The sequence below is a fragment of the Desmodus rotundus genome, chromosome 3 (assembly GCF_022682495.2).
Source record: "Desmodus rotundus isolate HL8 chromosome 3, HLdesRot8A.1, whole genome shotgun sequence".
Lineage (NCBI taxonomy): Eukaryota > Metazoa > Chordata > Mammalia > Chiroptera > Phyllostomidae > Desmodus > Desmodus rotundus.
The window spans coordinates 184,493,476-184,508,997 of record NC_071389.1 but is presented as its reverse complement, the minus strand read 5'-3'; the positions used below and the strand labels follow the sequence as shown (position 1 = coordinate 184,508,997).

The following is a 15,522-nucleotide window of genomic DNA, read 5'->3' as shown; positions in this document are numbered from 1 at the left end:
CCCTCACACACAAAATAAATAACTATACCTTTACATTCTTTTATAATACTATGAGCTTGTTCTGGCAAATCTGATTTCTTCATATTAACAAAAAGGGATAAAATTTCAAGTCCTTTTTCTTTTCCTAAGCCACTCTCCACAGGAACTACATATTTCGGACCTGCAAAATCACAAGACATAGTAAGTACTTTGGTATGCCATATACTTAAATGTAGCCGAATTAAAACATAAAGGTACTAACAAGTAAATTAACAATCCTTACCCATTACTGAATCTGTAACACTCTTGTCTCTGGTTGTAAGAAGAATCTGACACTGGTTGTCAAAAGCTTTTAACACCCAAGGATCCCAAACATCATCCAAGATCAACAGAGACCTAATTAAAAGAACTGTATTGAGTCACTAATGATATTTATTTTAAGCCTCCTTTAAAATAAAAGAGAATGCCGCCGCTGTTTTTTTTAAATTTCCTCTTTTCTTTGCTATATCCATTTCACAATACAGGGATGGGCAAAAGTAGGTTTATAGTTGTCACATATGCTCAGCTAGCTGTAAACCTACTTTTGCCCACCCCTGTATATTGAGCCAAAAAAGGAAAAAGAATAAGCATCCCTCCCACCTGAAACCAATGCATATGAAAGCTAAAGGACCTGTAAAAGAGGGCTGTAAGTATCAGAAATCAGCTACCTGGAGCCTATCCACGTAATGAGACTTTTTTCCAATTCAGTCATTAAGCACCACAACCAAATGAGAACTGGGCTGAGGTTAGCATTACAATGAATCATAGAACGGTGAGGATTTTAACCGTATTTACCTACAAAACTAGCAATTTCATACATTCCTATCTAATAGAATGCACTGGCAAGATTACTTTTCGTTTGATACCCTCGTGGGGTGTTTTCCATCCAAGAAATCAGTTTATAAATAATGAAAAAAAAAAAATCTCTGTGCCAATTCCTGACTGGTCTCTCCAAAAACTTTTTAAAACTCACCAGAACAAATGAGAAAGAAACACAACTAAAACCTGATAGCATAATTACACACTAGTGTTTTCACCTGAATGCCACATGACTCTGAACACTACAAAAAAAAGACTGTAGGCACATACACAGTTTGGAAAATTGCAAACGTATAAACCAAAAATGACTGGCATTATAAGCCATGGTCTGATACATCTGAGAGTGATTACAATATTTTCCTAAACAGAAATCGCTTTCATTTTGCAAAGAAGGGAAGTAGGCTTAGGGAGAAGTTACTGAGCAAGAAAAAGGAGAATGGTTAGTGGTTGCAATTCTATTTCCTCCAGGAAAATGGATACCAGTGACTACCCCAGGGAAGGGGAGATGATGAAGGGGTTTGGAGAAAAACATCAGAGAAAAGGGAGCTTCCCTCTATAGTGAGCACCCATCATAATCATCTAAAGGAGACTTTTCCCAAAAAGTATTCCTCCCTCAGTGTTCTGATATGAATCCCCGTACCAATCATCAGGAACAGCAGTGGGATCATCTAACTCTTGCCCAATTTACTGTCACGCTCCCAAGGAACGCTTTATTCATCATTGTGCTTGCAGCACTGACCCAGGCCCCACACCCAATACTACTTAAACGAGCGAATGAAAACAATGGCCACTAGATCGTGGAAATCGAAGTATTGACTGAATCCACGATTACACCCTTAACACAAGCAGCAACTAAGCTGCTGTCTCCCTTCTGGCTTAGTGGAAATTGTGAAACAGCTGGTAACAGTGCCTGGCACAGAATTATATTGGTATTTGTTGAATGAATTAATGAAATAAACAAACAAAACAAACTCAAAATACATGGAAATAGAAGAATTACATGTATACCCCAAAACTAAGACAACACAATAGAAGGAACCCATTAAATAAAAAACCCTTCCTGACTCTTTTACCAGTTGCCTACATTTAATCTGTCTCTTGTTTGATGTTAATCCATTAGAAACAATGGATTTAAGGTAACAGCTTGCATTTTCTAGCAAAGACTACTCACCTACTTAAGAAATATTTCTTAAGAGCCCACAATGGTACATAAGAGATGACGTGGTAGGTAGGAGACAAAGAGAAAAGCAGTAGTTTTAGGCCAGTGGAGAGAGAAAACAGCAGGAATGCAACGGTGTTCTTACACCCTCTACTGGACAGTGAGAAAAGGTATCAGTATGATGCTCTCAAGGTGTCAGAAGTTAGGGCTCACTGGGACTTCATACGCCAACTAAATTGGACCACCTGTACCTTGGGTGTTTGCGCAGCATCAGGATACGGAGACGGTCTTTAGCCTCTTCAATATTAAGTGGAAGCCTCTGGGAGAAACTCTCATCCTGATCCAACCGTGTACAAAGGTTCTGTAGTTTCATCAGAAGCCCAGATTTGTCTTGTTTCCCAACCGAAATCCAATGCACACCACCTGGGAAACAATCTGGTGAAGAAAAAAATAAACTCAAGGCTTTTGAACAGGAGTCCTTCTTTCAAAGACTTTACTAATAAGCAGCAGATCTGTTTCAATCTTCAATCCCATCACATCTTCCACTTCTTTTGATTAAGGGCATAAATTTTACACCCTGGCTGGTGTGGCTCAGTGGACTGAGTGCCAGCCTGCGAACCAAAGGTCACCAGGTCAATTCCCAGTCAGGGCACATGCCTGGGTTGCAGGCCAGCTCCCCAGGTGGGGGCGTGTGAGAGGCAACCAATTAATGCACCTCTCACACATTGATGTTTCCCTCCCTTTCTTTCCCCTTCCCTTTCCCTCTCTCTGAAAATAAATAAATAAAACCTTTTTAAAAAAAAAATTTTTACTTGTAGGGTATTACTGAGCTTTACAGCCTGAATCTAAGAAATTGAGGTTTGGAGTAAATATGGTTTTTATCAGTAAAAATCTTACTGAACAAAATTTCATAATCTTTGCCCTATGTCATCAATCATCACTTAGAGCACAGTTTCTCAACCTAAGCACTCTGGACGTTCCAGCCCAGACAACTAACTCGTTGCTGTGAGAGTGTCCTGCGCGCTGTAGGATGTTTAACAGCCTCCCTGGCTTCTACCCACTAGATTCCAGGAGCATTCCCCCTCCCCAGTTATGATGACCAGAAGTGTCTCCAGACATGGCCAATGTCAGCTGGGGGAGAGGGGCGAAATCACCTCTGACTGAGAACCACGATGTCTAGAAACAAGTTACTCTCTCGTATGATTCGTGCACAGAGACTTCAAGTAAGAAGTTAGGTTCAAGTCTGCCTCTACTGCTTCTAGCTGTGTAATCTTTGGCAGAGCACACAGACTCAGTTTCACCTATTATACTGGAATATGACTGTTTACCCTACCTATTTTAGAGTTACTCTGAGAAATTAATGGTATCGAATATGTGAATTTGCTATGTGAACTGCAAAGGGCCATAAGAGACTTCGTAGTGATAGGGATCTGAGAGCACCTTACACACATTAAGCTCTGAACTAACGAGCACTGTGTCAGGAGGTAAAAATCTTAAGCCTTCACAGACTATACTAAATCAGCTCCCCAGAGATAGAAAAAAATGTAAGAGGGGCCCCTATGTGTAAAATATGGTGGATGGCAACATTAGATCATACCAGTGGCATCAATCATAAAGATTTACATTATATAATCATAAAAGCATAAGAAAAAGCAAAAAATAGATACAAAGATAAATGAGTTATATTATACCAAAGGCAATTTATTTACCAGTATTCAAAAATAATTAAGTACTGCCCTGGCTAGTGTGGCTCAGCAGATTGAGTGCTGGCCTATGAACTGAAAGGTTGCCAGTTTGATTCCCAGACAGGGCACATGCCTGGTTCGTGGGCCAGGTCCCCAGTAGGGGGCACGCAACAGGCAACCACGCATTGATGTTTCCCTCGCTCTCTTTCTCCCTCCCTTTTCCTCTCTCTAAAAATAAATAAATAAAATCTTTTTTTTAAAAAAAGAAATAATTAAGTACAAAAAGAAATCATTTTAAAAACTTAATCATCCAAAAGAATTATTTGTATATATGCACGAAGATGTACTTATGACATATTTTTGAGCACTATGCTAATAGTTCTACACATTAATCTACACTGATTCTTCACAGCAGACTAGCAAGCAGACACTATTGTCATCCCCCACTTTACAGATGAGGAAACGGAGGTATAGAAAGGTTGAGTAATTTGTCTACAGTTACACAGCTAATTAAGCAGAGATGGGATTTCAAAACCCGAGCCTCAGTGCTCAGCTTCCAAACTGTTCTTCCGCCACAAGGATCTTCACAGCAGCGCTGTTTGCAACAGGAAACAGCTAGGGACCGCCGGCAACGTCCATCTGCACGGCCTCTTCCCCTACAGGTTTCCAAAGCCTGAGGCAGGCTCAACTGAGGAAGGGTAGAACTTCATATATAAAGAAAGTTTGGAGTATTAAATAGGACTTGACATTCTAATCATTGAAATTAAACTTTTTTAAATATACTGATTTTAGAGGAAGAGAGAGAGAGAAAGATACATCAATTTGTTGTTCCACTTACTTATGCATTCATTGGTTGCTTCTTGTATGTGCCCTGACCGGGATTGAACCCACAACCTTGGCACATTTGGGCAACACTCTAACCAACCGAGCTACCTGGTCTGGGCAAAATGAAATTTTTTAAAAATCTAAAGTTACCTGGGGATGCTGAACCTGTACAAGGTCAGTCAAAGAATCAGTCCCAGAGAAGAGTTCTGAATGGGCAATGAGGGAAAACAGTTAAACTGTTTTCTGATTACACCCAACAAACCCCAATGCAATGGTTACACATCCACTAAGTAAACCCAATAAAACTGCCAAGGTTTATAACCAGGAATACAAATTGAAACTCAGCTGGGTGATTTGCTCCAGCAAAAAGCAGCAAGTAATGATCTGGATGAGCAACAGGAGGTAAGAACGAATACCTACTCCATCTCCTAACATAAAGAAGGAATCAGCTTTCATCCAAGATAAGGAGAGAACCTAAGGGCCAAGAGTACGTGCTAAGGAACAACCGAATGTGGGCAATAAAAATCTAGATCCAAGCCTAGGAGGAGACTGATAGGATAAATAATAAGGATATTATGGAATCAATGGGTAGTTCTTGATAGGTCAGAAAACTGCAGTAGTGGACTTGAAGAACAGAATAGGTAGAGGTAGGCAAAGCGTAGAATAGAATGTTTATATCAAGATTTCAAAAGTGGTTTCCCTTCTGGTACGGCCAAGGACCAGGGTTCAGGCCAAGGTCCAGGGAAACATATGGCTGAAGGGTAGTGAAGAAAACGCCACTGAAGATAAAGAAGTTAAGGAAATGAGAGGCCAAGATTTTAGATGACTCATTCACTGAGATATTAAAATTACTGAGTGGGCCAAAAAAAGAAGGGCTTAAGTTTATAATTAAGAACTCCAGCCCTGACTGGTACAGCTTAGTGGATTCAGCGCTGCCAGCCTGTGAACGGAGAGGTCACCAGTTCGATCCCCAGTTAGGGCACATGCCTGGATTGCGTGCCAAGTCCCCATTTGGGGGTGTGAGAGGCAACCAATCAATGTATTTCTCCCTCTCTTTTTCCCTTCCTTCCCCTGTCTCTAAAAATAAATAAAAATAAAATTTAAAAATTGTAAAAAAAAATGAGCTCTGACCTTTTCTACACTAAAAATAAAATTTAAAAAAACTCCAATTATGAATGAATGAGAGTACATACCTGGGAAAGATTAAAGAAATGAGCTTCAAAGGACAAACAATTAGCTGAAGAAAGAGTATTAATAGTTTGAATGAGGCAACACAGAACAAGAACAACATCTTCCCATTTCCTGTGGGATATAAATTTAAAAAGTTGTCACACCAGTGCCGAAGGCTATGGAAAAGGTGGTATCCTCAGGGAACTGCCCAGTTTCAGTAAGACAAAAAGGTAAGCATTGAAAGTAGGGGTTGATAACATCGAAGAGTTTCCTGGTCACAGAGGGGGATGTCTACAGGGAATAGCAGAAAGGCTGGAAACAAGGGAGGAGACCTAGATCAGAATTTGGCAAAGTACTGAGTAGTAACTGCATGAGAAAATCTAAAAAATAACGCATGACCAAGAGACAGAGAACTCTGATAACTAAGGTGAATTCCCTTAGGCTTCCTTCACTGTGAGTCAACAGTTACAAAGCAGAAAATCCCTGATTTCTGTTTCAGTTTCTGGCTCCACCTAGTGTTGGAACTGTGGTCTGTGGGTGTACATGTTTGTAAGTGCACTGGAAAAAGTTTGGAGCAATTCACTCTCAACTGTTAACCATTGTATCTGTGGTGAAGAATTTAGGAGAAAGGGGAGAAGGGCAAGTGAAAAGAATTTTATTTTCTTTTTAAATGAAAGTCTTAGAACTGTACCATTTAAAACAAAATTTTAAACTACCTGTTGCTCCTAAGGTTCTTTTTATTTTTTAACTCACGCTTTCTATTTAAAAATTTTTTTTGAATCATTCCAGGATTAAAGACAAGGCAAAGAAAGTATCTTGATATACTTAGCTAGTAAACTCTTTAGATTTAAATTTAAGTACCTATTACCTAAATAAAGTCTTTCTCTCCTAAATTTAAACTGGTAAACGAGAACATTATAAACATATGCAAAAAAGTAAATAGAACATTACTAGCTTTAAAAATAAAGACAGACCAAATGACTTACTGATCTGCAAAAATCCTGCCACCACCAAATGGCAATTAAATACTGAAGCATTAATTCCACATTTCAGGAAGAATCTAAACATTTTGACTATGGGCACAAGAGGGAGCAATTTAGTCTCAAATGATTTCTGTAATTCACTCAGACAAACTTAATCAGAAGAAATATTGCCCTTATTCAGAGAAAATTAACCCCATCCTACTTTCACAAGAGGTTTATCCTGGTAGCAATTAATAATCTAATAGCATCCAGGAAACCTTGGGAAGGACAGGAGCAAATAGGAGACAGACTCTGGAGAAAGCTTCTTTAAAACCTCGGGGAGAGAGGCTGGAGAATGAGTTCAATCCCCAATGACCAATGATTTAATCAATCATGGCTATGAAATGAGGCCTCCATAAAACCCCACAAGGGTGGGGTTCTGAGAGTTTCTAGGCTGGTGACCACAAGGAGGCGTGGAGAGAGTAGCTCACCCAGAGAGGCCATGGAAGCTCCACACCCTTCCCACATATTTTGTCACTATGCTCACTTTCATCTGGCTATTCCTGAGTTATATCCTTTTATAATAAACCAGTGATCTAGTAAGTGAAATGTTTTTCTGAGTATTGCGAGCAGCTGTAGCAAATTAATCAAACCTGCGCTGGCTGATGTGGCTCAGTAGATTGAGTGCCAGTCTGCGAACCAAAAGGTCACAGGTTCGATTCCCAGTCAGGGCATGTGCCTGGGTTTGCAGGCCAGGTCCCTGACTGTGGGCTTGCAAGAGGCAACCGATCGATGTATCTCTTGCACAGAGGTGTTTTTTCCCCCACTCTTTCTCCCTCCCTTCCTCTCTCTCTAAAAATAAATAAATAAAATCTTAAAAAAAAAAAAATCAAATCCAAGAAGAGGGAACCTCTGGTCAGAAGCACAGGTAATGATCTGGAATTGTGCCTAGCATCTAAAGTGGGCCAGGGGCAGGGGCAGTCTTGTGAGACTGAACCCTTAACCAGTGGGATCTGATGCTATCTCCAGATAGTGTCTGAATGGAGTTTAAATCATAGGACACCCAGCTGGTGTTAAAGAATTGCTGGATGTGGAGAAAATTCACACCTGTGGTGTCAGAAATGATGTATTATTGCAGTTATGTAGAGGAGACACATAGGAGGAATGTTTTTCCTTGGAGGAGTGAAAGGGAAATGAGAATGGGAGATTTTTTTAAGAAAATACACACAGCAAGAAGCCAAGCCTTATACAGACCTAATATGGCAAGGACTGTGAACTAAAAAATATGATTAACGCAATCCTCTGTACTTAAGATCTCATAAAAGCATATGAGGAATATGAATTAAGCTCCCTATGCACCAGAAAATTGCTACAATCACTGACATTTTCTCAAAACAAAATGGTTAAAATCTATTCCAAGAACACAATATGATTCCTGAGCAATTAATTCCACAAGTTGTTGGTCACTGTAACCGCTAAAAGTAAAAATTCACCCTAATAACCCTGGCTGGTGTGGCTCAGTGGATTGAGCACTGGCCTGCGAACCAAAGGGTCACCAGTTCGATTCCCAGTCAGGGCACATGCCTGGATTGCAGGCCAGGTCCCCGGTGCAGGGTGATGTGGTATGCAACCACACATTGATCTTTCTTTCTCTTTCTCCCTCCCTTCCCTTCTGTCTAAAAACAATAAATAAATATTTTTAAAAATTTCACCCCAATAACCCTGACCAGTGTGACCTAGTGTGACTCGGTTGCACATCCCACAGAGCAAAAGTTTGCTGGTTAGATTCCCAGTCAGGGCACATGCGTCCGTACAGATTTGGTTCCTGGTCAGGGAGCATATGAGAGACAACTGATCAATGTTTCTCTCTCACATTAATATTTTTCCACCTGTCTTTCTCCCTCCCTTTCCTTCTGTCTAAAAAATATTTTTTAAATGAACTCAAAGAACTTGTACGTAGAACCCATGGATATGAACTAAGGGTGGAGGGGAGGTTGGTGGGTTGAGGGGTGGAGGGGGGATAAAGGTGGGAAAATTGGGAAAACTGTAATAACATAATCAATAAAATATAATTTTTTAAAAGATAGAAAATATATACATATAGTATACCCTAATAATTGAAAATAATTTAAACTGAGTTGAGGGGCACACTTTTAACTCTAAATCAGTACATTATAAATGTATATTTTATCGGAAATTCATCATAACATTGAAAGAAAAACCCATTTATACTAAAGTAACTAAAACCAATTTCACCCTGAAATATCCTTAGTGATCAACTTTGCAGTAGAGGTAAAAATAAATAAATAAAAATAAATCCCTGAGATCTGTATAGAGCTGAGTCTGAGAAAACGTCTCTATAATAACAGAGGGGGAAACCAGGCTTTAGGAACTGGGCAGCTTCCAACAAGAGTAAGACCAATACTGCTGACAACGGCTTGCAGTATAAACAAAGCCACTTGTGTACAACAGATGTGCCCTAGCCTCCACCTTTCCAAGTCTCTTAGAGGTTTAATATGCATTCCATTCATCCTGTTATCTCATCATAAAGGGTACTAACAGCTACTTACGTATTATAAATAAAAAAGTCATTAACGACTCGAAGTCAGGAACTGTCCTTAAATTCCCGTAGACCTCACTAATGACTGGAGGAGACCAAAGACTGAGGGAACTATACAACTCTTCCTGACAAGTACCCTGAGAACCTACCAGACTCATTAAGGTCAGGAGTAGCCTGTCAAATGCCCTGAATCCTCTTCCACACAGTATGACCTTCCCCTTCCCACCTACCCTAGTCTCCCATCCCTACCTAGTCTGCCTGGCAATCTTCTATTCTTCCTCCCAACTCGAGCTAAAATGTCATCTCATTTAGCCCTAGCCAGTATGGCTGTTTTTCAGAGCACTGTCCCCTAACTGAAAGGTTGCAGGTTCGATTCCCAGTCAGGGCACACACCTAGGTTGCGGTTCAATGCCCAGTCCTGGTATGAACGATCCGAGGTCCAGGGGCATGTGGGAAGCAACCTATTGATGCTTCCCTCTCACACTGATGTTTCTCTCTCCCTATCTCTCTTCCATCCTCTCTCTAAAAGCAATGAAAAAACATCCTCAGGTGATAATGAAAAAAAATTTTTTAAGTCATCTCATTTAAGAAACCTATCCTGTCCACCCTCTTTCCCTAGAGACATAACGCTTCCTTTCTTTGTTCTAACTTTGTACCTTATACTTGTTTCTGCTGTTCAGTTTATCACATATATCATAATTTGTTTACATATCTGTCTCCCCTGCTAGAATATGAGTGAATTCCTGAGGTGCACAGACTGCGCCTTCCTTTTGGATCCCCAGTGCCCATGGTGGTGCTGGAGCCCCACGAGAGGCTCGCCAACATTTACCGACTACGTGAATACCTGAAACAAGAAATGTCAATCACCAGATACTGAATGACTCTGTAAAACCCACCCTACAAAAACCTATCGGTTGCTATAGTCAACTCCCCATTTTTCTTTTTCTTGGGGCTTACCATAAAATAGACAAATTACTAAAGATTTTTATTTTTAAGGACAAGCAACTAATAAAATTAATTACAGAAATGGAATTCATGGAACTGAGTTTCCAAGAATCTCCTTCCCCACAGCACTCTATGCCAAAACAGCAACTCAACTTACAGGAAGATCTGAGTCTCTACTGCCTAAAAGGCAGGGATATAACCTTTCAAGATCTTTGTTCAACTCCACAATCCGTTCACTTATTAAGATACAAGGGAACTAGTTTAATTCCAGTAATAATAAGTACCATCTGATAACATATGAATTTACCTGCCTGGCTAGCCAAGTCACACTGTGACAGGCTAGGCTGAAAATAAATTTCAAATTTCATTATACCTATGGTAGGCAGAATAATAGCCCCTCAAAGACGTCCAGGTCCCATTTCACAGATTTTGTAAATGTCACCTTCCACGGCAAAAGGGATTTTGCAGGTGCAATTAAATTAAGGATTTTGAGATGAGACTATCTCAGATTATCCTTGTGGTAATATAATCATAAGGGCCTTAATAAGAGGGAGGCAAGAAGGTCAGAGTCAGAGAAGATGTGACGAGAGACACAAAGATCAGCGAGAAGGAGAAAGATCTGCAGATGCTATGCACTGCTAGCTTTGAAGATGGAGGCAGGGACCATGAGTCAAGGAATGCAGGCCACCTCTAGAAGCTGCAAGGAAAAGAATTCTCCCCGGAGCCTCCAGAGGAAACTCAGTCCTGCCAATGCCTTGAAATTAGTGAGTAAGATTTATTTTGGACTTCTGACCTCCAGAACTATAGGAAAATAAATTTGTGTTATTTTTTTTTAAATATTTTATTTATTTATTTTTAGAGAGAGGGGAAAGGAGGGGGAAGAGAGAGAAACAACAATGTGTGGTTGCCTCTTGTGTGCCCCCTACGGGGGACCTGGCCCACAACCCAGGCATATACCCTGACTGGGAATCAAACTGGTGACGCTTTGGTTCGCAGGATGGTACTCAATCCACACCAGCCAGGGCAAATCTGTGTTATTTTACGCCACCAAATTTTTGGTAACTTGCCACAACAGCAACAGGGAACTAATACAATGCCTAAAGAATATCTCCTTAGGCAGCAACATATGGTAATCAAAACTTACCTTCTAAGAAGACATGATCTCTAACAGCTTCTGCAGCTAATACAGACTTCCCACAACCTGCCATTCCATATACAGTGACCCATCCTGGTTCACCATTCAGTTTGAAGAGCTTCTGCTGAATTGCATTCACCAGCTTCTTCCTAGTAACAAAAACAACTGGCCTCTGTGGTACTCCTCCTTCACACAGGACTGTTCTCACTGAGACCAAAACAAAACGAGTATGAATAAAACTCCGCAATGCTTACTCAAATAATATCATAACCGAAGAGAATCAGGCTGAGAGGCCTTGGCTTCAGAATTTCCAAGAGAAGAAAATGTGGCTAGCATACTAACTTCAGCTGATTTCTCAGGAAAAAAAGCCAACTAAACGCAAACCTATGCCTTCCAAGATGACTACAGACAATGGAAATCTCCGTCTGTATCTCCCGGTACCCTACTCTTCTCTGACTCCAATCTCTTTCTCTCATATTAAAGTCTGGGAAGGAGAATATAAAGGGAGGAATACGAATTCCTTTCAAGAACTTAGATTTCTAAAGGTTTTTATTCTTTCCTATGCATAAACTTGATAAACACAGAATTGAGGAACTTAAATAAAGGCCCATATATTGTCTTATTATCACTAAAAATTAGGATATATCTATTATTACCTCAGTAGTAGATAGCTCACTGGGCAATAAGAATTGAGTTAATACAGAAGCAAATAAAACTATTCAGATTGGAAAACACAATTGTTTCACATGCATTCTTTAGTGAACTGCTCAGTGCCTTCCGCAGACTCCTTCGAGAATAAGACAAAACTGCAGCAATGTAGCCACGGCGATCGCAATTTGATAGAAGTATTATGCATACAAACCATATGAAGTTATTCCACCAACTGAATCTTTGCCATTGGAAGAAGAGAGGACAGGAAGGCCACCATGGAGAAGGACGGCAAGATCTTTATACCCTTCGTGTAGTAAAGCATTGTAGAATGATATGTAGGAATAATTATCTTTTTTAAGTATCATTTTAATTAGCAATGCTGCTCGATGCTGTTGAGTAGGCTAAAAAAAAAATAGTAGTTTAGTATAATACAAACAGTATGTTTGCAACAAATTAGTAGAGACCACGCAAATTCTGAAATAAATTCAAAGACAAAAATTTTTTAATCCTCACACGAGGATATGTTTATTGACTTTTAGAGAAAGAGGAGAGGGGGAGAGAGAGAAACATCAACGTGAGGGAAATATTGAAAGGCTGCCTCCCGTATGCATTTCAACAGGGATCACACACTCAACCAGAACGAAACCCACAACCTTTTGGCGTATAGGACAACACTCCACCGATCCAACCAACCAACCAACCAAGGCGTAAGTTCTAAAAATTTGAAAGGAAGCACAGACTGCTTCAGAGGGCTTTACCTCATTTTTTACTTTTTCCTCCTCTGAGGGCGTTAAAACTCCGTCACTAATCATGTGATCCATTATGTAGGATGTTTTGATGTCCTTTTCCAGGGCTTCTCTGTGTTGAAGCAAACAATTTCGAGCTTTTGCATCCATCCTCCCTCAAATGTTTCTTTCGCTGAGCTGTTAACCATGAGCTACAGGCAAACACCAAAATATATGTCAGGCCAACAAAGATACAAAAGATGTATACCTCACTGGTAATCAGGAAATATTTTTTAAAAAAATTTTTTTTGTGAAGGTTTTTTTAAATGGACAAAACTCAATGCCTTCAAAGGCGTGAGAAAATGGGTATTCCTATGCATTACTTGAGATGAGTACAAAATGGATGCAACTTTCTTGGACGGCAGTATGGGATACAAAAGTGTTTAAAGTCAGCATTCTCTTTAACCCAGCAATGTCACTTCTAGGAATTTACCCTGGGGAAACATTCACAGGTACAAGCAAAAAACATCCACAAAAAAGTGGTAACAGAGTGCTTAGGTGAGAAAGAAAAACGAAAACAACCAAACTGCCCACTATTTGACTATGGCTTAAAAAATGGGTATGTATACAAGATGGAATATTATATACCCATTCGAAATAAAACACACCTCCATGAACTGACACGGAAAGATGCTAATGTCACATTGCTGATTGAAAAAATTGGAAATATGATCCCATATACAGCACAAAAGATGTACTGGCAATAAGTAGACACACAGGGTGATCTTTAGAAGTTTGTCCAACAAAATGTTTGGGTTACTTCTAAGTAGCAAGACTTGAAGGCTTTTTCCCCCATCTATTTTACGTACTGTTCTATAGTGTCTTAATTTCTTTCGAAACACATTATCACCTTTACAATAAAAAACTTTTATAAAACTTATAAACAATAGTCATACTTAAGTCCTAATGTTTAAAAACTTGTTTTCTTTATTCAACATAAGACTAAATAGAACGTTGTTGATACTGAGTATTAGTTCTCACTCAAGGTCTACATCAGATCTACATCTTCAACGGTAAACACATTTCTCATATGCTCACTCCACTAATGTTTCAGGCGAGCTGCTAAGAATGACAAAGCAACAGGAAATACCCTCTGGTGTCACTTCTTGGATTAAGAGACCACAAAGAAAGAATCATATTCTTTACAGTGTAATACTCTAAGTTTCTACCAACTGTATTTCAAAGAGAACGCAAATTTTTCCATGGATATACAACCCAGATCAGAATGTTTGCAAGTTTTTAAAACAGTAACAGAACTCTATCCAATGTATTTATTAAAAGGAGTGTGTAAGTGTGTTTATTAATTTATTCATTCAATGAACATTTGAGCCTCTCCTATGTGCCAAGCCCTGACAGAGAAGATTAAATCATATCCCTGATGGAATTTACAATCTAGTAGGGAAAAAAATAAAGAGATCATTAAAATGTGATGTCTAAGTGCAAAAACAGAGATAAGCACAAGAAATTTAAATTGCACAGAAAAAGAGCAATAATCATTACGCGTCAATAATGACTATATATTTTTTAAATGCCACCAAACATGACACTTGGAAACATAGGGAAGTAAAGCATTTGCCTATGTTTGCCGAGGTTCACAGAATGCCCTGCCCTGACATGAAACTGAAAAAAGAAAAAGTTATGATTAGAATGACAGTCATAAAATTTTTTCAATGTTAATAACGTTTTTATATCCCAATTTACACATACAACATCCCTTAATTTTTAGTAATAAAAAACTCAATTTGACAAAACAAATGAATTTTTCAAATTATATCCAATTGCCTACCAAATAGACACTCTGAACTCTGACAATCTGAAACTAATTTCCAACTTTGCCTAGCCCTATTAAAAATACTTAAGTTTTAAAGCGCACAAACTGAAATACCCGGAACAAATTCTCAGTGTCCCATCTTTTGTAACCACATCAAAATGCAAAGTCGAAAATCTTCAGAGATGTAAAATCTATTTTTCTTTCTGAAGAATGGCAATTTCACCCAGGAAAACCGTTAATAGTCAACTACTTCCTCTTTAGATAATTTCTCTTCCTGGTAGAGGAGGTAGCTTGTCCCCCAATTCTGAGTCCCTGAAATCGGTACAGAACCACCAAAGAACCAGCTCGGGGAGAAAAAAGAGGCGCAAACTTACCCAAACCTTCGCACCAAGATCTTACTGGGATAAGCAGCCCTGTGAGGACAGACTTCGAAATCAAATTTGGGAGTGGGTAAGGGGCACTTCCGAAAGGCAGCAGGACTTGGGGCACAGCCCCGGGACAAGTCCAAGTCTCCCAGGTGCCTCACCTGGGCTTCCGCAGCCCAAGGTACCCGGAGACTCCCAGGGACCTCCGACCCGCGGACAGGTAGGCGTGACCTCTGCGGGCAGATAACACAGTTCCGAGGCGCCGAGGTGAGGCCTGGCCCCTGGGCCGCCCTCTCGGTGAACCCCACCCCAGACACAAAGAAAGGAGGGCCACTCAAACAGTCCCTCCTTCCCTCTGGCGGCAGCTGCACCCGGGGAGTCCGATGCAGCTCCCGACGCTACCACGGCTGCTTTAAGTCCCCGCGGGGAGGTGACGACCCAAACTCCTCCCTCACCTCTGCAGCCCAGGTATGAAGCATCCGTGCTGACTTCACGCCGCCCCCTCTTCGGCTTAGGACCGCGGAGAAGTCAAATTCCGCGGAGCCCGCCCTGCTGGACGGTGCGCGCCCGCGCATGCAAATAAACACACCCGGAGCCCCGCTAAGGGTGGCTACCGCCGCGCGCGCTCTCGCTCCGACTCGTGCCCGCGTGCGCAAATGCGTCCCGCGCCCC

The 15,522-nt window shown here is 40.4% G+C and overlaps 1 protein-coding gene across 5 annotated transcripts in view; it reads right to left on the bottom strand.

Moving 5' to 3' along the window:
• APAF1 (apoptotic peptidase activating factor 1) overlaps positions 1–15,458 on the bottom strand; it is a 66,417-nt gene extending 50,959 nt beyond the window's left edge. Inside the window, exons 1-8 of one of the 5 annotated variants that reach the window (XM_053921931.2) lie at positions 15,012–15,230; positions 14,860–14,898; positions 12,688–12,866; positions 12,141–12,330; positions 11,288–11,485; positions 2,248–2,431; positions 263–375; positions 29–160 (exon numbers count right to left, since the gene is read on the bottom strand). In XM_053921931.2, the coding sequence (XP_053777906.1) occupies positions 29–160; positions 263–375; positions 2,248–2,431; positions 11,288–11,485; positions 12,141–12,330; positions 12,688–12,825 (955 nt within the window). In that variant the 5' untranslated portion in view covers positions 12,826–12,866; positions 14,860–14,898; positions 15,012–15,230. The other 4 variants (XR_006653806.2, XM_024579394.4, XM_045186813.3 and 1 more) reach the window with 4 other exon arrangements.
• Between the last annotated feature and the right edge of the window lie 64 nt (positions 15,459–15,522).